Here is a 24,569-nt window from a genome sequence, read left to right as displayed (position 1 = left end):
GCAGTGACAGTAGGAAACAGCACAAAGTTTCGAAATACGTGTCAGGAAAAAATCGAGGGCAACGATCTGAAATCATAGATTCCCTTCATACTCGGTGGACTTCTCATCTTAAAGGCAGACAGTCTGTTGTCTAAATCCTCTCCCATATTAAGAATGCTAAATCAGGCTACCCTTAAAGTCTGGCTTTCAGAAGAAATGACAAACACAGAGAGCAGTAGATGAATTTCCACCTTTATATAGATTTTTTTTTTAAATGGTCATTTTCAGCTTCCTGTAAGTTAGAACATGTTTACTCTCCTTTCTTCAAGAATAGCAGCTGGAAAAAAAAAAGAATAGCAGCTGGGTAAAAATGCTCACAGCACATCTCTGTGAAAAAAGAAAACAGTTCCTTTGGGAGCCAAAACTCCAGTAATGTTTGAAAGGAGGTTTTCAAACTCATTGTCTGTCTTCTGCCACCTTGGTTAAGTTACAAAATAACTCTGAGATTCTGTTTCTCACATGGAAAAAATCCTAGAGGGTGGGGAACATATTGTAAATGGGAAAATTCAGGCCCTTAGGGTTGGAATTCCAGGCTAAAATTTTCATGCTTGTTGGTAACAGAGTCAGGACCAGTAGATCTCATTTCCTAGAGTAACATCCTCCTACCATGTCACGAAATTTCCCGTGCATTTCCCCTCTTATTGCACAACAGGTTAATTTTTTGTCTTTAGTGCCCCAATCAACTTTTTTGATAAAGAAGATTAATATGCAGTGGATTCTTTGGCCTTGGAGCTTGATATTCTTTCCAAGTCCTTGGTAGTGTACTTTTTAATGTTTAGAAATGTCAAAGCCTTTTTGCAAACCATTGTATTTTGCTAATGAGTTTTCCTCTCCACGTTACATACTTTTTAAAGAAATTGTGTACCCACTTAACAAAGGAACTTTGGTTTATTTAAAGTAAAACGCAACCAGTGGCATTAACTCTCATGTTAATGTGCCTCCGTTTTATTGGCAATCAAACATAGCAATAGATTCATTCAGAGGTAAGAATTCAATTTTAACCTAAATAGCTTCATTACACAGTCAAATTATTTAAGGCTTAGGAATTATTTTTTTTTTGTAACTGTAAGCAAGTACTTTAGTATATTTGTAAGGATTTATACATGACTTCTTTGAAAAAGAGCAGCCTCTATAATTCCATGATACACAAATTAACTTGACAGCAAAGCCTTAAAAGCTTAAGTTGTCTGGAGTTTCATGTTCCTAGTAATTTCTCAGCAAAAAAAGAAGTCAGAGAGAGAAATAATTAAGCTTTAAAGTAACTGAAGTATTGACAGAGCAAAATGATTCAGAATGGAGATTACAGAGACACCCGAGAGGGTGGGATGGAAAGCCACAAAATCGCACACACTGAGGATGTATTCACCTAGAAGTCAACTACTAGGTATTGCTAGGAATCTAATAAAAACTTATTTGCCCAATATGCAAGAAGCACCACTTCTCCCAGAGTTTGGTAGATTCTCCACAAAGCTTGAAGTGGTGCGGGAAGGACTCACATCAAGGGAAGTGGGTCTTCAGAGAGGGAGCCGTGCTCCTTTGCTACACATCTCTTGCCAGTGCTGCAGGTGAGACACTAAACTAGCCCTGTTGGACCATCTGTGCAAAGAGAATTTACCAAGAGACAAAAGCAATTATGCACGTGATGCCTCGGGCAGGTCCTGAAGTAAAATTGTCAGGTAGAGGACTGTCATTCCAAAATGTGTTGCCGAGCTGAATCTCATCCCCATAGGGCCTGTTTCTAATGAGTTTTTTGATTTTTAAATCCCAGAATGCATACAACCAGAAATAGAGTTAATAAAAAAAAGAGTATTGTCTCTAGAAGACGATTCTTAGTATTGTCATTTTAAAAACTAGTACTCTGTAGTAGACGATATCCAGCGAAGGCAGTCATCTGGGACATGAATGTGTTCTGAATTTTTTAAAGCACACCTCTTTAAACAGCTGATTTTGTGCTTTGGCAACTCATTTAGGCAGACCCAAAAAAAGTGCCTTGAACTACTAGCCCCACACAGCTGTTGTTAGATAAACTCATAAATGCCTTATTTGTGGATAGTTCAGTGGATTCTAGATTTATGCCAGTAGTTTACAAGTATAGTCTGAATAGGGGAAACTCAACTATTTTCCCCCCGTTTCCCAAAATTAACAGAAAGAGACGATGACCCAAACTCAACAGGTGTCTTTCTTCTTCCATCTACATCATTGTGTGTGTGTGTGTGTGTGTGTGTCTGTGTGTCTGTGTGTCTGTGTGTGTGTGAATTCCAGATCACTTTTCCTTGAGAGTTGGAGGAGGGCTACAAAGATGTATTCTTTTCTTGTTTATGTGACTATAGATAAAAGAAGCACCATTGCTAATTCCTGGGAGCTGAGCTAGGTGACAACTGGAAATAAATGAGGTCTGAATGGTTTGTAGATTTTGTGTTTTGACTAGTATCCTGCAAAATCAGAAGAGGTAGCCAATATAGAAAAAAAAAAAAAAAACAAGTGTGAATATTTTCTAAAGATTCAACATGCTGCTGATTAGAATATACATTCTAATTATACGCACATGTGTTTATTATGAGACCTATAGACTAATCAAGTCCGAATTCCTCATCTTCATAGTGGCAGCTAAGGTTCCTCAGGTTCAATTACTTGCTCAGACTTCTGGAATTACTGTTGGTCAAGTCATCTTTGTCCTTTTGGTGTTTAGCATTGTTCTGCTAAGTGAACCTCTATAGAAAGTTGAAAACAATTCATAGCTAGCCTAATGTTGCTACTTTGCTTGTCTTAGTTTCAAATTGTGAAATACTAGATACTTGCAAAAATAATACAGTTTACCACAGAGATAAACTACAGTGACAGTTTCTATTGCTTTGCTAGCAAGGTTTTTTCCAACTATGTGATCAGATTCAGCTCTGGCCCCGGCATAGCGAAGTGTTTGCAAAGTTACTGACCCAATGTAAGAATGAATGAACGAACGAATGAATGACAATAATTGTAATAGAGATTATATCCTAAGCCTAGTTAAAAGTTTGTACAAATATAGCCGAAATTTTTCATCGGAAACTTCTTTCATTCAAAGTAGTTGCTTTGAGAAAGAACACATTCCCTAATGATGTGATCACAGTTTAAAATATTTTGGGAATGCAAATTTTGAAACTGCTTCTAAGCCTGTGGCACATTTTTTTTGAACATCGTAAAAACTAGAAAATTTTCATTCTTAGAGTGGGTAAGTTAGATTTTTGATAATGGCTAGATTTATTTGGGGCTTTGGAGTCCAACTACTATCAGGTTGAATAATAATGTTTTTGGATTGTCCTTTCCTGCTATGAAGAAAATAATTGAAAAAGAAAATAAGCAAATACAACAAACACAGAATCCTGAAGTATGACTGGCGGTTCCTTATTGGCTGACTGTTCATATTTCCAAAATAGGATTTCCAGAAAAATTGGAAACAAGTGTAGCATAAATCTATCCTAAGAGATGGTCTATATAAAGATAGACATTAATTGTCATCTAGAAAAAATATATATTAAAGTCATTGTATTATTTAGTAACTATATCTCTGATAAGTTTTCGTTTTTAAGTTAAAATTATTTTTCCTTTCTGGTATCAGGAATGAAACTTAGGGTATCCTGAATCCTAGGCAGATGCTCTAGTTACATCCCCAGCTTACTGATGTGTTTAATTCTAGTTTCTTAATGTTGCAAAACAAAACAAAACAACAACAAAAAAACTGTAGGCCACCCTCGTCAATATATGATGCCGTATTGTTGGCTTCTATTTGTTTCATCAGTCAGAATAACTATTTTATAGAAACACTGGCATGGTTTCTCAGCACATGCTGTGTAGACAGACAGAAATTGATTCTGACCCCACGATCTTTACTAGTCAGGCGATTCTAGCTGTGGAAAGAAGTTTTTGCATTTGTAAATTGTGAGTAATCTGGGAAGTATTTGCACATTGAGAAACTAAGTAAAACCAAAGCTAGATGGGGCATGAGATAGCTTAGCATCTACAGGCACTTACATTATCACATTATGGCACACATTCATGAGAATACATACACAACAGACAAAGACATACATGCACACACTTAGACACACAAATGAATAAATCTTGCTTGAAAATTTTGATAAAGATAGAGAAGTTCTGTGGCATATTTTCTTTAAACCAATCAAGCCACATTTTCCCCGATGTTTCAACAAATCTTTGAGATATATTTAGAGATCTGTCTTAGAAGTAAATTTCTAAAAATGATAAAAGATCAGTGGGTTGGTCTTATGAAGTTAATGCTTTGGAAATAGATGAGTGTTTCTTTCTATAGATTCTAATCTTCTTTCTTTTAAAACACAAAACACTTCACTTAAAGGAGATAGTCAATAGAATTTTATTTCCAACCCCTTTTCTAAATATCCAGTGATTTCAGTGATTCATTAAAATAGTTTTGTTTCCTTAGGAAGAAACTTTCCACACATGCACAATAAGCACTTGGCATTTTGTGGCTTAAGCCTTGGGGACTTAGTGGTATTTGGCTCCTGACCTGGAAGTCTTTCTCCTGTCAGACAAAATCCTTCCCCTGCACATTCCTGTTGAAGTTTGTTTCTGTGTGCCTGATGGCAGTCTCTGAGGTGATCACTAGGGTTTACACTGCCTAAGCCAACTTTCCTTCCCTTTTCTACCCTTCTTCTTTGTAAGCGGACATCAACTCTGGCTTCTAACTCCTTCATTGTTTCACCAAACTGGAATCTTATTACCTAGGGAAAGTGGTGTCTACTGTGTAATGGCACTGAAACACTTGTGTATTACCTATACCAACTTGTAGTGTGCGTGTGTTATACAAATGTGCATGTGTATGTGTGTTAGCATGATTGTTGATATACATGTGTGTAAGTGGGTGTTTGCATATATGCGCAAGTGCATGTGGAGGCCAGATGTTGAATTTGCATGTCTTCCTCTATTTTCCCCCACCTAAATGGTGAGGTAGGAGCTATTGCATGAACCAGAGTTCATGTATTTGGTGTCTCGTAGCTCTAGGCCAGCCAAGTTGCTCCATGATCTTCTGTTACTGCCTCCCCAGTGCTGGGATTATAGGCCGGTTACTAAGCCTATCCAGCTTTTACATGGGTACTGGGAATCTGAATGCAGCTCTTCAGGCGTGTTTGGAATAAGGAATTGGTGTCAGAAAGTGGTTGGTGTTCAGGTCGGAGAGGCTGGGTGGTGTGATGGTAGATATAAGCTGCATGATGAATTAATGATGTGTTTCTGCTCCCTTCCTGCTGTCACTTTTATTAAAGCACTTATGCATACTCAAGCTTGGGAGTTTTGTTAACCATCAGACCATTTGGACATTTTGAAATTCTTACTTTAACCAGGGATATCTTAAGGCTAAATATATGTTGAGAATGTCCGAATAGTTTCTCTACAGAGTATGAAAATTTGAGCAAAATATGGAGAGGAAGTCCAAGTAGAATTATAAACATTTGTGTGTCCTGTTGTTGATGGACCATAAGCTCACTTTTGATTGAGCTACAAGTATCCACAGTGTCAAAAGGGGATATTTTGTCATGCATGGTTATATAAGTAGAGACATGTCGTTTATGTATGAAATATAAAAATGGAGAGAATGGATTAATGAATGTACCAATATTAATGGTTTTGACAAATTAGACTATTGATGGTTCTTTTGGCATAAGACTTAGTTTATTTCTTACTGCATGGCCTATGGATAAGTACTCGATTTTAAATATTAATTTATTTGTAGTTAGCCATTCCCTAGCTGATAGAAAAAAGCTTCCCTGAATTATGCAGCATTTACAGAGTTCTGTAACCTTAGATTGAAAAGCTATAGTTTAAATCCAGCTGCCAACAGTTGATCTGGGCATGGTTTCTTATTGTTATCACTTACCACAAAGCATTGTTTTGTTTATGTCATTTCATAGTTTTCCAATATTTTGCTTGAATTTGATTTAATTCATTTAAGAGGTAATTGCTGGTAAATGAGCAGTGAAGCAATTCCTTTTTTTTAAAAATTTGGGTAGTTAACATAATTTTAAAAATAAAGACATGGAGAGGTGTGTGCAAAGCACACACTCACAAACTGAGACTGTGAAGGACACTGACAGGAGAAGTTGGTCAGTTCCGTGGAGGACAGTGAACTCTCTGAGCAAATAAACTGCTCTCTGCATCAGTTTTCATTTCCTTTAAAAGTGGTCTTCCAAATAAGCCAGCCTAGCCAGGACAGAGTTATGCGTAGCTATCACCATGTAGGTTTTCAGTAAATGTGCATGCCTCCAGAAGAACAGCGCTGTGATTTGATCAGATAAATCATAGCATTTGTTTAATTTTATAATGAAATTTGAAACTAGAAGTCATTTAACTAAATTTCTGCATTTGCATAACCTATCGTAATGTTTTCCTTTTAAAGTGGTATTTGAACAAACCAGGAATATAACCAGATAGCATTACAGCTACCTATTCATCAATAAGACACATGTATTCACATGGAATAAATTATCTACTCATAGGAAAATACAAACCACACTGATGTGAATTTTAAATCAAAATGCTACATATATATTTGTAATTAGTATTTCCCAAATAATGATTAGCCCCTCATTATATACCCATTTCAGAAACTAAGAACAATATATTTGTTGTTAGAAGAAAATGATCGAATGATTGAAGATGCACTTACAATTGGTGGTTATTGATTTCCAAACTAGTGATTACATGAGAAACGTAAAATCTGTTATATGTTGCCAACACATGCAAAACTACTGAGGGTTCTGGAATTATCTTCTTTGGCTATTCATGCTCATTTTGCCAACATGCATAATTTCCCCAGAAATAAGAAGAATGATAGGATAAGGTACTGACTTTTGCCGTAGGCTGTGTATATGGAATGTTTATGTGGCCATCAGGAGTGTATACTTAGGCATCATTTACAGTGAAGTTGTTGGTAATTGTTAGATCATCAATCTGCAGTGAAAATGTTAGGAAAGAATGACAGGCTGGTGTGAGAAGAATAACAATTAGCTACCAAATTTCTGTTTAGAAGAACAATATTGACCATAACTACTTGGGAACCTTTTTGCTGTAGTAGATATTGTTTCCCTCAGTACAAATATGGTTGTCACGTGCATCTACAGCTGCTTACTTTCTTATGCATTGTCTTTGTCAGTTATATAATTTATGACTGTTGGCAGCTTACTTAACTTCTCTGTTCCTTACTTTCTTTAAGATGCACACAGTAACACTAACCAAGTAATAGGAATGTAAAAATCAACTCAGGTCATATATGTGAGGTTTTAGGAAAGGTTCTTGGATAATATATATTAATGATTATACTGTAGGCGTGACCAAATGTTGAAATATTCAAAGATATCAAACTCTGTTCCCTTTTATTTGAAGAGTTAATTCCTGCAAGTATTTTGTTTTATTTTCAGTAAGCCACAATAAACTCTTTCTCCCCCTATGATAATAGTGGTGAGTGGAACATATGAAAAACATGGTCCGTGTAAAATGGATCTTCACACAGACTTACTCCGTTATTTCAGTTTGATTTCTGAGAAATGAGTTCAGTCCATCTGCCAAATCCTTGTATAAGATGGTGCATTCCTGTTTTGATTTTAGTTGATTTCATTTATGAAAAGATTTCTTTTTTCTTCTCCACCCTGTCCTGGACAGTTCGTTCTCACGTCTTCTCCACTGCCCTAAAGTAGAATGTTACCGTACATTAAATCTTTAAATGTAAATAAAAATTGAGCATTAAAACGTCTGGAAGGAATCTGTCACTGTTTTTTAAAGTCATTCATTTATTATAGCTGAGTTTGAAACAAAAGCAAAATCAAAAAAATAAAAATAAAAAAGGAAAAAGCTGCCTGACATGCTGAAATCATACAATTTGATAATAATCCCCTTTCCTTGCCAAATTTGGAATAACAGACTTTTTCTTAGTGTGGGAGGGAGGCAACTGGTTTGGGGAGGGAAAAGATGGAATACAGCAGATGACAGAGAATCAGTTTGCAAACATATGTTAATATTTAGATTCTTTTTTAAAAGTGAAAAGTTAACTAGTTAACGCTTTTCCACAGACTGTCTTTGATACTATGTTTTGTTTATTCTGTCCCAGAAGAAGTTAGCGGTATACAGCAAGATGCAGGACTCTCTGGAAGTCACGCTTCCCAGCAAACAAGAGGAGGATGAGGAGGAGGAGGATGAGGATGAGGAGGAGGAGAAAGACCAGCCTGCCGAGATGGAGTACCTTAACTCTCGCTGTGTCCTTTTCACTTATTTCCAGGGAGACATTGGGTCAGTAGTGGATGAACACTTCTCAAGAGCTTTGGGCCAAGCCAGCACCTTGCATCCAGAATCTGCCATTTCAAAAAGCAAGATGGGGCTAACCCCCTTATGGCGAGGTAAGAATTCAAGAGCAGATGCCCTTCGGAGCAAGCTGTTTCGCAACTGCCTCTACCAGGCTCCAGCTGGAGGCTTGCCCCTGGAGAACGGATATCCACTTGCTTTTTAATTTTTAAGGACAGCAAGGAATTTCTTTCCGACAAACAGCTGGATCAGTTTTGTCACATGTGGAATGCAGGGTTGGAAAGGATGCACTCACACCCCTTAAATTCCTCATGGAAAAAGCAGTGATACAAGTGGCCCCAGTTTATAGTGGCCAGACAGAGCTCGAAGCTCCTTTCAGAAAGCCGCTGTGGCCCAGTGTGGCTCTCTAAATAATAGGCGTGCCCGAAAACAGCTCTAAAAAAAACACGTATTCTTGCTCACTCCACTAGGGGTTGTGTGGTGACATTGCTGAATTCTGATTCGGACCCAGGAACACAGACGTTGAAAGCTGCCTGTGTTCCCTGTGTGGCTTTCATTTAGTGACTTGTTGTGAACCATTTACAGGTTATGGTCCTCTCTCGGCTAGTATTTCGATGACTGAAGCCATTGTTTTACCTCAGTAAACAAAACGTTTCAGACGGACTGGACTCTCTGGACTCTTCTTTATTTTCTTCTTTGAGGCAAGCACAGTGATCTGCTTGCTTCCATGTTCTAGTTTTAAAGTCAGTGGGGCGAGTGACGTGTTAGAATGGTGATTGTCAAGGCTGGAGAGGAAAAGTCGTGTGCACTCTGAAGACAGTTTCAGAGGAATGTGTTAGATACAGATATTTTGTTCCAAACTCACCTGGCTCCAAGAAGTGGCTAGGAAAATGGTTGTAAACTGTGAGCCTCACGAGAGAACCTTTTAGAAAGCAATTTTCTGGCCCCTCCCCCAAGCCCCGAGGAATGGGAAACCGGTGTGAGTTAATTTGTGTTTACCCAGCCCTGGCAGGGGCTTAGAAGCAGGCTCAAGTTTGGGAATCAGTGACCTGGTGTCCTGGTTTGTGAGGACTCTAGAGTATGAATGTCTGCAGGAAGGTTGAGGGAAATACAGCAACAACTGTCTTGAGTAGTACCTGTGACAGAAGACCTTCCACGTCATTGTCCCAGGAATGGCTCTGCTGCTGCAGGAGAGGACCTCAGCTGGCAGCACCGGCCTTATCTACAGACACACAGTTCCTCTTCCTCCCCAGGCTTCATTTTGTCATTCTCTCCCTTCGGCCTTCCTTCCTCCTGTCCCTCATTCTTCTATTTTCTCTTTCTGTTTCTTTCCCTCCTTTCTTTTTTCTTCCTTATTTCTCTTCCTTTTTAGCGAACGTATTCAACACGAAGCCGGCATTGTAAGGGGCAATAGAATATGAACTGAAATAACAGAGGCTTGCTAGAGGTCACCCACATGACTCCTGCTTAATTGACAAGTACGTGCTGGGAATTTTGTATATGAACAGAGAGCCCTTGAGAGTTCACAATGCTCTCAGGAGGAGCCAATATCCTGTTTGATAGCTCAGAAGAAATTATGTGAATTCTTCAAAGAAAAGTTTTGTGACTCAGATGGTTTTAGGTAAACAATTTCATGTAACAATAATTAATCACATCAATATAATTATTTCTGGGAGAGTAATGATACAGTGGGTTCTTCTTTCAGTGACTGGCATTTGTAATCCTGGGATGATCTTGTCTGGAAAGGAGAAAGGATACCAAATTACCTGAAGCATAAGGCCATCTATAGTGACTAAGCCAGAAGACTTTAGTGTGTGTGTAACGACTCTAAAACAATTCAACTGTTTCTATGTAGAAATTAGAACAATCAGAGGAAAACTTGGATTCACTCTCTGATTTTTTTAATTGAGACAGGGTTTCTCTGTAGCTTTGGAGCCTGTCTTGGAACTAGCTCTTGTAGACCAGGCTAACCTCGAACTCACAGAGATCCACCTGCCTGTCTCCCAAGTGCTGGGATTAAAGGCCTGCACCACCCCCGCCTGACTATCTGTCTGAATTTTAAACAGAATGCAAGAATGGTAGCCATGTTTTAATAGTTATTGGTAACTTTGCCTTGATATCATCTTAGATTTAACTTCCCATATGTATGCTGACTTATTAGTTGATTTAGCCACAGGTATTTATTAAGCTTCTACTATGTATTATGTAATTTTCAAGGTACTCAGCTCTGTACTCATGGAGTGACTATTTATTTATTTATTTATTTATTAAAAATTTCCACCTCCTCCCATCCTCCCATTTCTCTCCCTCTTCTCCCACTCCCCCCTCGCTCTCCATTCCTAAGAGAAGTCAGGATGCCCTGTCCTGCGGGAAGTCCAAGCCTCCCCTGCCCCCATTCAGGTCTAGGAAGGTGTGCATCCAAACAGACTAGGCTCCCAAAAAGCCAGTACATGCAGTAGAATCAAAATTCTGTGTCATTATCATTGTCTTCTCAGTCCGCCCTCTTTGTCAGCCACATTCAGAGAGTCCGGTTTGATCACATGCTCATTCAGACCCAGTCCAGCTGGCCTTGGCGAGCTCCCCTTAGATCAGTCACACCATCTCCATGGGTGGGTGCACCCCTCACGGTCCTAACTTCCTTGCTCATGTTCTCTCTCCTTCTGCTCTTCATCTGGGCCTTGGGAGCTCAGTCCAGTGCTCCAATGTAGGTCTCTGTCTCTATTTCCATCCATCGCCAGATGAAGGTTCTATGGTGATATGCAAGATATTCATCAGTGTGGCTATGAGGGACTGTTTTAATAGCAGAGACAAGTAAAAAACAAGGATATAAAGAGTGACATTTAAGGTGTTACTTTACTGTAAGTGATAATGAACGCCTTCTCAAGCATAATTACATTTGAACATAGACCTAAAGGAAATGAGGGCATTCCTCATGTGACTATTTCTGGGGAAAAAAAAATGACTTACACAGAAGGACTATCCAAGCGCAACATCCCTAAGGATGAGTGGAGCTTAGAAAGCTCAGTGAGAAGGTAGCATGCTTATGTATGTGGAATAGTATGCCCACCCAGTTTCTCATGTCTTTCTGTCTCTCCTCCCACCAAGTCTACAAATAGTGTGTCTCACATCCATTTCCTCAAAACTCAAGGTGACACTTTTCTCTATGAATACTCTATGAATTAAGATAAACATAATTCAGTGACTAAAGGGTGGCATTATATGAATGAAGTTCATAATACATATCAAATATTTAAAACATCTTCACAGAAGCATCTTTTATTAATCAGTCATATGAAGTTTGTGGTACAGTTTCTGTCATTCCTTTTTTTTCATTCTTGCCTCCCTCCTTTCCTTTCTTCCCTTTTTTCTACCTTCCTTTCTTCATCTGTATGTTATATGTTTCTCTGACAAGTATGCCCATGTGTCTGCTGGTTCATGAGCCTATGTACCTGCATGTGGAGGTTAGAGGTAGATGATTTTGGCTTCCCTGATTTGATAGATCAAATCAAGTTCTGCCGTATTCCTTTGTGACAAGACTACTTACTGTCTAAAACTGGAGCTGGGCTGGCAGGCAGCAAGTCCAGCAGTCTTTCTGTCTGCACTACAATGCTAGGTTATAGGTGTCCATATTGATCGCAGTTTTGTTATTTAAAATTAAGGCACAGGATCAAGTAATTTTTGATATAAGGTCAGACAAAAGGCCTTGTTTACTTTCCATTTGTGAACTGAATAGTTCCATTGTTGCTTCTCGTTGCAAATTTATTTTCAAATCAACCCACAATACTTGATTAGGATTCATGGGAAACCCATAAAATGTTATTAAAGAAGAGACCTTCTTAAAGAGGAGGTATAATGAATGATATTCACATATTCTATAAAGAGAAATAGTCATAATATTAATATTATTGATAAAACTACACAGGATTAGACAATTCAATCTTTGGACTCTGGTCATTGCTTTATTCCTTGATGTATGCAAAGTGGTATTGGAGCAACAATTTAAAATCTTTGTGTGACCAGCTTGTCCAACAATAGCATATTCTCACTACTACTCCTATTTAAGGTTATTAGAAAAACACGTTGAAGAGTATATAAGTGATTTCCTGCAGAGCTTGAACCAACAGAATCACCAATGCAGATGCTTCTCTTTTCCTTAACTATGTCCACTTACTTGTGGATGGAAAACTGATGTTGAGTCTTTACCTAGAAACCTTGTTTTCTGGAAGCTCATATTTTTAGCATGAAGCAGTGTCTTCAAGATAGAAGGCATGGAGACTATTGATAATGTTAATGGAGTCGTTAGGGAGCTTTGAAAGAAGCTGCTGGCCAATGCACCTGCATTAAGTATTCTGACTAATAACAGTTATTCCAGTTCTATTTACATGCTGCATATGAACTTACAACTGAGTTATGTTTGAACAATATATTTCCATAATAAATTTTTAGACAAAGAGGATGTACCTGCTAAAAGAAGAATAAGCATAATGAAATTAATATCTTCTTGATAGGGCTAGAAAATGGTTTTGGACAGGTGCATCTGTTAGAAAAAACAGTTAAGGGGAAGAATGCTTTGCACCTTGTTCTGGTACAATGTATTGTGAATTATATCACACCTCACTTTGCATTTCAGTTAAGAACCAAACAATTCTGATTATCCACTTTTTCCCATCTAGCGTCTAGACTGAGACACCAGTTCCAGTTACACGCATGCTTTATTTACAGAAAATGTGTGGGTCAGTGTGTGTGTGACTGCATGTGACTTGGTCTCTGTGTGTTTGTGTGTGTAAGGAATGGTCAGGTAAGATGGAACATAGAAGGCCTCTGAATTAAAAGCGTGCCTCTCTGGCACTTATTGCCATTGATTCTTCTTGCACCTTCGAAATAAATATATCTGTCAGCTTGGGTCTGCTTGGGAACTCAGCCATGTGGGAGCGACCTCTCAGAATGAATAGTTCAGGCTAAGCAGACCCAAGGAGAAAGGCAAGGAAGGGCTATATCCTAAGGGAATAAAGGTACTGAGCGGATTCTCTAGGAGGCCCTCCAGGCTGCTGTTTCCAGGAAGTTAGAAACGGCAGTGAGAGGAAAATGAGGCGTGACTCACCTTGTGATAGTGCTCCAAGGGTTAGATCTCATTGCAGTCATGAGGTGATTTTGAGCAATGCTGCAGCCAAGTACCTGGAGGACAATCTTTGGATGCCATGGCAATGCTAAATTCCTGGATAACAGAGAAGTTCAAAGTACATTTCCTTCCTTTTCGGACTTGACAACTGGTTTTTATAGGAATTGGAAGAACCAGGGAATGGGCCTTCAAAAGTATCAAGAACCATTTTTTGTTAAGCATTGAGTTTAAATAGTATTCTTCCTTTTTTTTTTTCCTTTTCTTCCTCTTCCTTTCTGAGGTAGGGGCTTGCTCCTCTGTCTGCCTTATCTGGTAGAGATTCTCAGCCTAGATTGCCAGTGAACTTGCACACTCCTTTAGGCTCGTTCAGACTCTACTTGAGGGCTAAATCACAGGCATGTGTCCCAATGCTCTAAATAGTTTATTTCTTTATTGTGAATTTTAAAAGAAAATGTTATGTTGGACTCTAATACCTTTTATCTGTATTTACTCTCAGAATGAGTCAGCAGGAGATTACTAAAGATGACTTACGATAGCATCTCTTTGTCTTATTTTCGTTAGTATTGTCATTATTATCTAAAAAAATTAAAATTTGAACTGTTTTACAGTTTTTGTTCTTGTTTTTCTTTTTTTTTCTTTTTTCTTTTTTCTTTTCTTTCTTCTTCTTCTCTCTCTCTCTGTCCCTCTCTCTCTTTTTGTGTGTGAAGAGTTGCTATAAAAAGTACCCCAGTACTATACACAATTTTAAAAGGATGCTTGGCCTCTAGGATCCATGTTCAACTCCTCTGTTTCTCTTTGAAACATTTTTTTCCCCAAAAGTCAGATGGTGAGATTACTGTTACGTTTTGAAAGACCGTATTGGACAACATATCAATTTTGCCTTATCTTTCGTTTTTAGAAACACATGTGTGTGTGTTCCTAAAAGTGAACTCAATAAAAATCACATTTAGGATTTTTGTTGTTGTTATTTTTATGTATGAGACTATCAGTGCTGGCACCACCTGAATGCCAATATTGCATGAATGTTGAATAATGGTGCTCCAGAATCCCAATTGAGTCTTAATATTATGCAGTTTTGAATCATTTTCACTAACCTTAAAGGTAACATTGCATGGAAACAGCTCCTGCAGCTTTTCATCTGCTTTCTTATACACCAAATGTGGCTGTGATTAAGTACTTGCAAAGAGTCACATAATGAAAAAAATTTACATACATATGAAATAAGCAGGCTGGTTCTCCAGCACAGAGCACAGTGTAGCATCTGTTTCTTTGTGTCACTTTTTTTTTTAAAGAAGCAAGATACCAAATAGTGATCCCGAAGCATGGATTTCTTCATGAACATATTTTCCGTTCAATATTGTTTCACTCACTTGTAAAATGCTGCAGTGTTTGCTGAAAAGGGCTGCATAGATCCCTACAAACTTTATATTAATCTCAGGAGACCCTATATAGACTGGGAAAATATTAAATTGCTTTTAATTTTATTTTTTGTTGAGGAATTTTAAAGAGCGGTTCAATTTTTATGGAGTGCCTTTAAAAAAAGATTTCATCTTTCAGTGATACTATGTTCACTCATCACACTAGAGTGCTTCATAAGTAAGAATAATACTTTGGTAAGCGATATCTTCATTATGAGAATTTGTGTGTGCATATATACAGTGTTTAATCAACCATTAAAATAAGAATGGTTCCATCTTTGTAAGCATCAAGAAAAAGATAGATATCCAGATAAGTGTAATACTATTTCTGTACTTTGGACAGTTTCCTCAAGAGGTTCAATAAGAGGAATTTTATGAATCAGAGATTGTTAGTTTTCATATCCAGGTTCTGGTTGTATAAATTATGAGCAGATAGAAACTATGAGATACAAATTATAAGCAGAATGGTACCATGGGAGGTGTGTCAGTAAAGAGGAAGATTTGTGGTTGGCAAGCTGCCTTAGAGTGCCCATAAGGCCGATTTGTAAGCATTGTCTTTTAATCAGTGGTGATTGTCACGAAACAGTCATTTATTGAAGAGCTTACTGGGAGTGACTGAAGGCTTCAGCAACAATTTATATCCTTCCTGCCCGAAGAGCATCATTTCACAGGTTTCTTTAAGGGTTCTGATTTCCATAGCAAAGCTGAGAAAGTGTGGGTTGGTTGCCACAGGATGAGGGGGTGACTCATGGCAACACTGGTGCAGATCTGAAGGCAAGAGAATGGATGTTCTTGTCTTAATAATACCAAATCATTAGGGAACTTAGAGAAGATGTCAAATATGACAGAGATGCCCTGATTTGCTTAACCTCATGATGCATGTTATTGTTTATTCAAATTTTTATACTGAGGCAATAAAAATGTGCTCATGTCCCGAAGATGTAAGAAATGATAAGCATGTTAGATTAAATATTTCTAACAATGAGCACCTCTTAGGCTATCCTTTGTTCAATGGGAAAGTCTAGATTATTTATGTGGAAACTGGCATAAAAATATCAACAATGCCTATGCATAAGTAACGCCGATTGCAACCCTGTGTCCAACTTTAGCAGAAATAATCAGTTGAACAGGCAGAAGGAAAAAATATTGAGCAAGATAATTCAAAGAGTATGAATTAAAATGCTTTATTATTTTTAATATTAAAAAGTGACAAAGAGATCAAGAAGTCCATTTATGGTTATGAGAAAAGAAATGTATGTAATGAAAGTGAAGATCCACAGAGCAGAGCTCCCAAGCTCCCTGCGAGGCTCTTATAATAAAGTCCCTTTCAATCCTCTGATCAAGAAGCCCACCCTCTTCTGAGTCCTTTGTATCTCCATTCTTCCTCCCATCTCTCTCTTTCACCAAATTTTGCTTATTGAATTTTATCCATTAAATGCTACTGATGCTGGTGATATTGTTGTGTTTGGTGTACCTGTGTAGACTCTGAACTATGTTAGCATTTCGCCTGTTAGACCATCAGTCTAGAACTCCATCTCAACCCTTCATAAGCCTAATTCCTACTCAGCCATTCTAATTTGACATGGTTCTCGCTTTTCTGGCTCATTTTGTGGGCTTGCCCTCGAAAACATTTGCAGGTCTTCCTCCCTTGTGCACCCAGTGACGTGATAAAGAGTGACAGTGGTCTATATGTTTCTGACTTTCTCTAGTCTAGTCCATGTATGTCACCTGTAAACATTAAGATGAAGGAGGCAGTGAATTGATGGAGGAGGATGCTGCTTCTTCCTTCCTTGCCTGCAAGTGTGATCTTTAGTTTCCCCAAAGTTTCTAATATGACCAGAAAAGTATAACTCAACCTGAGCCATGCTGGTTATCAATTCTAGAGCATCTCCAAATCCAGGTAACCAGGTTGCAGTCATAATTGTTCCTGCTAGTGGTCATTATGAAGTCTACCATCCTTTGACTATTGAAGAAGGGTATCTTGTTTTGCAGGGTAGGCTTGTGCTTGCCAACACCTTAGACTTTTACCCTGTCTCCATTTTCTTACTGGAACGGAGTTAGAATTCCATGAGCTCATGAGCAGCCTTCAGTCTGGTGTTGGACATCTGGCTACTCTCATTAAATGTTAACCATTGTTATTTCCAAGACCATAGCATTCCTAGGTTTCCACAGAAGTTAAAAAGATAAAATTATTCTTTTAAATGATCAATGATTTGGTGGGAACAATTACATGTTATCTTGTTACCATTATTTTTTGTTACCATTTCTTAATTTTGTCATTGAAATGTATGGTTAAATAAAAAACATTGAGTTGGTGCATAAAAGATATGAGTGCAACTATTTCCAGTCTACACAAACACACATATCAATGGCACGAATATTCTTCACCAGAGAAATATATAGAATGCTGTTTAGAACTAAGAGCCACACGGCTCCAACAGGAATGAAGCCTTTCAGTCATTACATTGAAGCAAAAACCTCGTCTCAAACTGAGATAGAGAAAGCCCCACAAAAGCAAATGCAGGGGGTCTCATTTTGAATCTTGCCTTATTGCCGGGACTTGGTACCCCAGAGGCTAAGCCTGTATCAGCTCATTCTTCTTTGTAGACAGAAAACATGCATAGTAATCCTCTTGCTTGTAAAACATTACTGAACAAGCAAAAGCAAATATACAGCAGAACTGTATCTTATGTAAATAACGTGTTTTCTGTCTTCTCAGACAGCTCAGCTCTCTCAAGCCAGCGGAGTAATTTCCCAACTTCCTTTTGGACCAGCTCTTACCAGCCCCCACCTGCACCCTGTTTGGGGGGAGTTCATCCTGACTTCCAAGTCACTGCACCCCATGGCACCTTTACAACAGCAGACCCCAACTCTTGGCCAGGACATGGTCTGCATCAGACTGGCCCTGCCCCTCCCCCTACTGCATCCGAGTCCTGGCACTATCCTCTGGCATCTCAGGTGAGCCCGTCCTACAGCCACATGCATGACATGTACATGCGGCATCACCATCCTCACGCCCACATGCACCACCGCCACCACCATCACCACCACCACCCAGCTGCTGGTTCTGCCCTGGATCCCGCGTATGGGCCCCTGCTAATGCCATCAGTGCGTACTGCCAGGATTCCTGCTCCCCAGTGTGACATCACAAAGACAGATCCGACTACAGTCACCACTGCTACCTCAGCATGGGCCGGAGCCTTTCATGGGACAGTGGACATCATGCCAAGTGTGAGCTTTGATGCAGGTGAGTGAACAGATTTCCTTCTTTCTAGAAAAAGAAGGGAAAGTTAAGACAAAGGTTTTGGAAAATAGTCTTTGCAAAGTTTTCTCTTGAAGCTAATATGCTTGGAGAACAGAGGCATTTTGCAATAATTCCTGCATTCCTGTGGAAAGTAGAATGACTAGCTCATGAAAGTCTTCTAAGAAAGGTCTCAGCACGTTTCTCGCATCTCCTATCAGGGGAGTCTGTTACTTTGAACGGGATTTCTCATACCTTATGTTTACAAATAACTCAACCCTTCTTTAAATCTCCCATGACTCTGCACTCTGTACCATATGTTCTGCCCGCCAGATTTCAGAGGTAGTGGTATGCTTCAGTTATGCACTGTGAAACAGATTGTCTTTTGGAATGTGGTCTACAGTCCAGACTTAAATAAATAGGGACCATATTTTAAGAGTAGACTTTTTTCTTTTCTCTCTTCCTTCTTTGCTCTTTGTTTTCTTTCTTCTCCCTTCCTGTTGTTATTCTCTCTGATTTAAGTAACACATGACTTCAATGAGTACTGTAAATTTATATTCACAATGCTTAGAAATAGTAATGAAAATATTTCTTTATAGAACACTTGTCTCTGGAGTTCGCTAGTCGTGGAGATCATGGTTTTAGCTTTCTCGTTTTCATTGTCCTGTCCTCCTCAACCCTTTTTCATTTCCTGCTGAGTCTATGGTAGGGACTCCGTTTTCTCTCCTGGTAAAGAGTGTTCTGTGGTGCTAAGCATTGCAGGCCACCCTTTGTCACAGAAGACAGATGCTTATGCTTTTCAGTGTCTGGGGAAAGATATTGTTGGATCCTCAACATATTTGCGGCCACATTGAGCTGTGTGTCAGTTGGAAGCTTGCTCTGTTTCACGTCTTTGGCCTCTGAGGGGTCACACTAACAGTGCTCCTAACAGGCAGGGGATGGCACTTCCTTCTGTATATTTTGTCAATAAAGAGAAAATGGGCATGATTTCTTGTTGCTTTCTGTTTCAAATTCTCTGTTTACTTTTGCTTGCTTTTGTACTTGTGAAGTTGGGAATTAGTCTGGTGCACACATTTTTCCCCCTCAGAATTGTAGACTGAAAATGTCTCATCAAGATGAAAAGCCATGCTTTGTGCTTTTAGAAGCAGACAAGAGAAAGGTTTTATTCTCTAGGATATCTTGAGAAGATCACTTTTGGTTTATTAACCCATGATTTAATTTCATTTATTAATCATTTACTGTATGCTATTAGCATGTTTTTTTCTATATGCTGACATATTAGCACATTTATATATTTATTTGTATTTATATCATTATGTAATATATATGATAGCTTTCTCATGCTGCTATGTAGTGTTTTAAATTTCTCAAACAGATCTTTATATTTGATCCAAGAGAATTCTGAGCTAGAAGTTTTATGATTCCCTATGTAGTAGTCAGAGTAACATTGCTGTAAGCAAGCAAAGTGATAAATGGTGTTGCAATGATTAGTAGTTTGGAAGGGAAGTTGTCCTTATTGGATGTACGAAAGGGTTCTCATGGTCAGTGTGAGCTTAGTAATTAGATAGGAAAGAAGATCCATCTCTAGTCTATGTTTTCACCCAACTGGAAAAACAAAGCAACTCAATAGAGTAAGATAAAGTATTGGCATGTTCATTTGATTAGAACACTTTCCACAAATGGACTTTTTATTTTCTCAAGCTAACTTTATATCAACACCAGGAGAAATCTGACTTCAGAGAATCTTCCATAGTCATCTCTATCACATTTCAGAGTGTCATGATTATGAAAAGAACTGATTTTTTGCTTACAATGTCTTCTGAAAAGAATGACTTAAGGTACAACATTACCCTGGAAAGAGCAGCAGAAGGAGGAGTCAGCACCTCTGGCCTAAGCCAATGATGAGAGATGCTAAGTCATCTATAACCAGTTCCTACTACAAAATTCAGACATAATATCAATGCCACATTCAAATTCAAACTGGAAAAGCATGGCAGGGATCAATTTTTACAGGAAACAGCCTTTGAGTCAGTTTGTGGACTAATGTTGTAGGGGATCATATCTTTGGTGTGAGAAAAATCCTTGAGTCCAAGGGGCTGGCTTTTTATATTTATACAATTTACATTGCAGTTCTTGGCTGTGGCTTGTCTCTGAGAAAATGGACATGACACCGGATAAGGTGTCTTTGTTCAGTTGAAGCTAGTTCTCAAAGAGAATTGCTCCTGAGAGAGTTTTGAGGCAATAAGAAGAAAAGGGAGGCTACAGTCATGAAGGGAAAGGATCTGGGTGGTACACCCATTCACAATGTCGGACCAATAAGAGGTAGTAACCACCCTTCTGTTCAGATTGATTCTGATAACAGATGCTTCCATGTAAAATTCAAAAACAAGAAGGAATTGTGTAGCTGAATTAGGGAAGGAGACTGTCCCTTTCTGAAATTCGTGGAACAGTGACCTGACTCTGCAGGCAGCACCCTACAGTGGCTCTTCTTAGGTCAGTGTTGAGAGACCAATAAACAGCCAAGCTAAGAACGATATGAGTCAGGTGAGGCAGTCAAAACTTTCTTCAAATCCAGGTATCTAAGCCAACAAAACATAGACAGTTTTCATGTTTCATTTCATGGCAAATAAACTAATTCAACTATTTCAAGAAGAATATTTTGGTAAAGGCCATAATAGTTTCTTCCACAAGGGGAGGGATTTCTGGTTGCCGTCACAAAAGCCCATAGACAGAATGACTTCTGAACAGCAGAAAACTGATTCTCATACTTCTGAGACTGCTGGGACCAAGGCCAAAGTACCAGCTATATCCAAGTTACAGGAAAGACTGCTTTGTTGTTCACAATTGGTCATCTTTTGTCACATCATGGTAGGGTCAAATTAGCCTTGTAGCAGCTTTTATATGGCATCAACCCCATTCACAAGGGAGCTTCTCTCTTGATGTAATGGACATGTCGCCTAATACTGTTACTTTGGGGATTTGGATTTCAATACATTAATTTGAAGAGAACATAAATATCCATCCATTGCCAGTGAAATGATAATTATAGCTGCAATTTCATTTTGCAGAATGCAGAGAAATTAAGGGCCTCTAAGGAGGAGGATTGAATTTGGTATAATATTTAGTAACAAAGGAATTTTAAAGCATTGTATATTGCATAATTGAAGGGTTGATACCATTTTTACTTTTAGGGACCAGTAATAACATTTTATGCTTTTCTGGGTTTTCTGCCCTTTTTACTACGACTTGGCTCTCCTTTAGTGGTACTCAGTCAACCATAGAGAAAACCTAAGGGAAGATGTCATCTTTCAGAATTTTCTGGAAATTTGGGTAGCTCCAACTTTTTAAAGGGTATTTCTTCTCTAAGTTAGTTAAGTAGCCTGAATTTGGGGACAGATTGCCAACTTTTCTAACTCATTTTAGTCTACAAAAGTAAAACAAGGTGGGCATTGAGCAAGGTTCCTGAGATTTCTCATCTTTACAATACATAGCATTTCTTTGAGGGTGAAACAGGTCAAAGCAATTACAAAGCAATCACAAGGGTGCTAGCACTCATAATTTCTATTGATGGAAAAACCAAATTTGATTTATTTAACTTTAAAAGTTATTACTTATTTATAATTTGGAATAACCTACCATCCATTTTAATGTATATGATTCAGAGGTTGTCAGTTATCCACCATCTTGTGTAATGATCCTTAATATCTAATTCTAGAACATTCAGTCACTTCAGTAAGAAACTAATTTCTTATTAGAGTTTACTGTCTATGTCCCACTACTCTCCATTCTTGGTAGCTGTTCATTTACTTGATGCCTCTACAGATTTACCCTTTCTGTTCACCAAAGAGAAAAGAAATTCTACAATATGTATAAATGGAAGTTTCTCTGTCCCACCCTGTCTTGTAGCCGCTTCTAAATAATTACTCAGAGGCTTAATATTAATTGCAATCTGTTTGCCGTATGTCTTAGAATTATTACTAACTAGCTCTTATAACTCAAATCGGACCACTTTTATTAATCTACATATTGCCATGAGGCTCATGGATTTGCCTGTGGTCTAGCCCGTTGCTTCCCCATTGGCTAATTGTCCGATTCTGTCCTTCTTTCCCCCTGTATTCAACTTGGCTTTCCTCTGCCTTGTTATAGGGCAAAGCAGCTTCTTTATTAACCAATGAGGACCATATGTAATCACAGTGTACATGAGGATCATCCCACAGAAAATATGTGCCTTCTTTCACTTAACCTGATGTTTTTCAAGTGCCGTCTATGTTATGTGAGCATAGAATTCCATTCTTTTCAGGAGTTGATCTTATTTTACTGCATGACAGTATCATGTTTTTACTTGCACATTCTTTAGTTGGTGGATATTGATGTGTTCTTATATTTGATTTATTATGATTAATACTGCTGTGAGCTACCACGTACAAATATTTGTATGAATATATTTTAAAATATTTTGAGTATACTTGTGATATTGAGAGAACCACGCTTAAAGTTTTTATGTGTTTCTGTATTTGCGGAGCTTAAAAATAATTTACTATATTTGAAATAATTTTTGTTTCAAACTATGTTTTAGCCTTTAAACTGACCATAGCATAGCATACTAGAGGCTGAGGTTGGAAGGTGAAAATTTTCCATAAGAATGAAATGAGGTGGCCATATTTTCTGAAAGAATATACAATTTAACGTTCTTAATACCAGAGTTGTGCTAATCCTTAATGTTTGCGCTGCTGTTACACTTGGCTTACCCTCGGCCCACTGTTCTCTCTGCTAAACAGGTTTTACATAGTATGTGCTGATATAATCACAAGTCACCTGTATCTGCCCTCCTTAGAAAAATCCCCACCTTTACACAGAGACTGTTATCATGAATCTTACATTAGTCTTTTCCCTTTTTATTGGCAATTTAAAAACTGAGTTCTTCAAGGCCTGTGGAACAGTACTTCCAAATTGTAGGTTTGCCTGAAAGGAAGATCTATGGTCAAATGAACTTTTGACAGAGAATATTTTGTAATACTCTTAGTGATCACTATTAATGTCAATATTTGGAAAGCCTTTATTTATTCTTCAGTAAGTGTTAAGATTTGTTTGTAGACAGTTTCGCACCTTGTCTTTCTTTCTTTCTCTCTTTCTTTCTTTCTTTCTTTCTTTCTTTCTTTCTTTCTTTCTTTCTTTCTTTCTTTTTCTTACCACACAGTGTTTTAAGCATACTTTTCTCAGAATGTACTTTGAAATTTTCACTTAATTTAACTTTTTTTCTCATATGAAACGTCACCCTTTTCAATTTGCATGAATAATGATCAATTTACATTAAGAAGATGTGAAGATAGGCTAGGAATAGTAGGGAGACTGAAGCTAATATGAAGAAAGATAAGATGAAGAGAGGATAGGAGGATGAACTTCAAGCAAACTCAGAGTATTGCACTGGGTTTCTCTATGTAAAGGGCAAATAAACGTGGAAGTGCACAGCTGTTTGCTTTGTATTTATTATCAGATGTACATGGGATGACTTTGGGCAACACTAATCTGCTCACCTTCCACTGGTCACAATGATTCTCACCTTTCAGTGAAATACTGACATTCTAATGTCCAGTTTTCACAATTATGGTAAGATGTATGATTTTGAAATCCCGAGTCATTCTATGTTAACTTTTTTATGTAAAGCTTAGCTAATAAGGCATCTTCACTGAAATACAAAGCCAACTCCATTTGTAGCTTTCACATCTTTCTCTACATTTGAACTTACCACATCTAAAAGGAGTTTTGCTTTGTGATTTAGCTTCTCTCTAAACACAAGCTGTTCCTGGCTTCAGTTTGTCTTCATCTGTAGATCTACAGATTTATTTCTCTTACAAGATCTCATGTTATTTCTGCTTCAAGTTTGTTATGATTTTGTTTTTTTCTGTGATGAATGTCATAATACCTTGTTTAAGTGTGTGTGTGTGTGTGTGTTGTGAAGGTGATCTAAAATTAAAATTCCAAGTAAAATAAGACAACATTCTGTCCTATAGCATATTTTCATAAAATCTGGTATGTATGAAAAGTAATGTAAACATATTATTCTGATTCTTAAAATATATCTAAAGACCATTAGATATAAATTGATATAAATTAATGCTAAGTATTTGGATTTATTGAATCTTTAGATGAGTCTTCCCCAAACTATAATGAGCTAAAATTTCATTCCTCTCTCAGTAACCAAGATTTCTTCAGATTTTAAATTGATATTGTGTGTTTTAAGGCAGAAGGGTTTTTTTTTTTTTGGCCAGATAAACAAAATTATTCTAGATATTAGAGGCAAAGATTACTTGTGAAGTCTGTAAAGTTTCCAACAAGCACAGAACACTCCATTTCTATGATGCCATCAAGATCTTAAGGCATAAACTGGATTATTTCTGAAGGGAGCTTTCTTGAGGCCAATAAGATGGGGCCACTTGCCTGAGTCAGA

General features: G+C 37.9%; 1 protein-coding gene across 3 annotated transcripts in view; it reads left to right on the top strand.

Moving 5' to 3' along the window:
• The window catches only part of Vgll3 (vestigial like family member 3), a 46,648-nt gene that overhangs the window by 3,499 nt on the left and 18,580 nt on the right, over positions 1–24,569 (top strand). The window contains exons 2-3 of one of the 3 annotated variants that reach the window (XM_050148733.1): positions 8,321–8,438; positions 17,600–18,127. In XM_050148733.1, the coding sequence (XP_050004690.1) occupies positions 8,321–8,438; positions 17,600–18,127 (646 nt within the window). Of the gene's footprint in view, positions 1–8,152; positions 8,439–17,599; positions 18,128–24,569 lie in introns of all 3 variants that reach the window. The other 2 variants (XM_050148732.1, XM_050148731.1) reach the window with 2 other exon arrangements.

Source organism: Alexandromys fortis, unplaced genomic scaffold, assembly GCF_014885135.2.
Source record: "Alexandromys fortis isolate MF-2015 unplaced genomic scaffold, M_Fortis_MF-2015_v1.1 scaffold_4, whole genome shotgun sequence".
Classification (NCBI taxonomy): Eukaryota; Metazoa; Chordata; class Mammalia; order Rodentia; family Cricetidae; genus Alexandromys; species Alexandromys fortis.
This window is presented reverse-complemented; position numbering and strand designations above follow the sequence as displayed.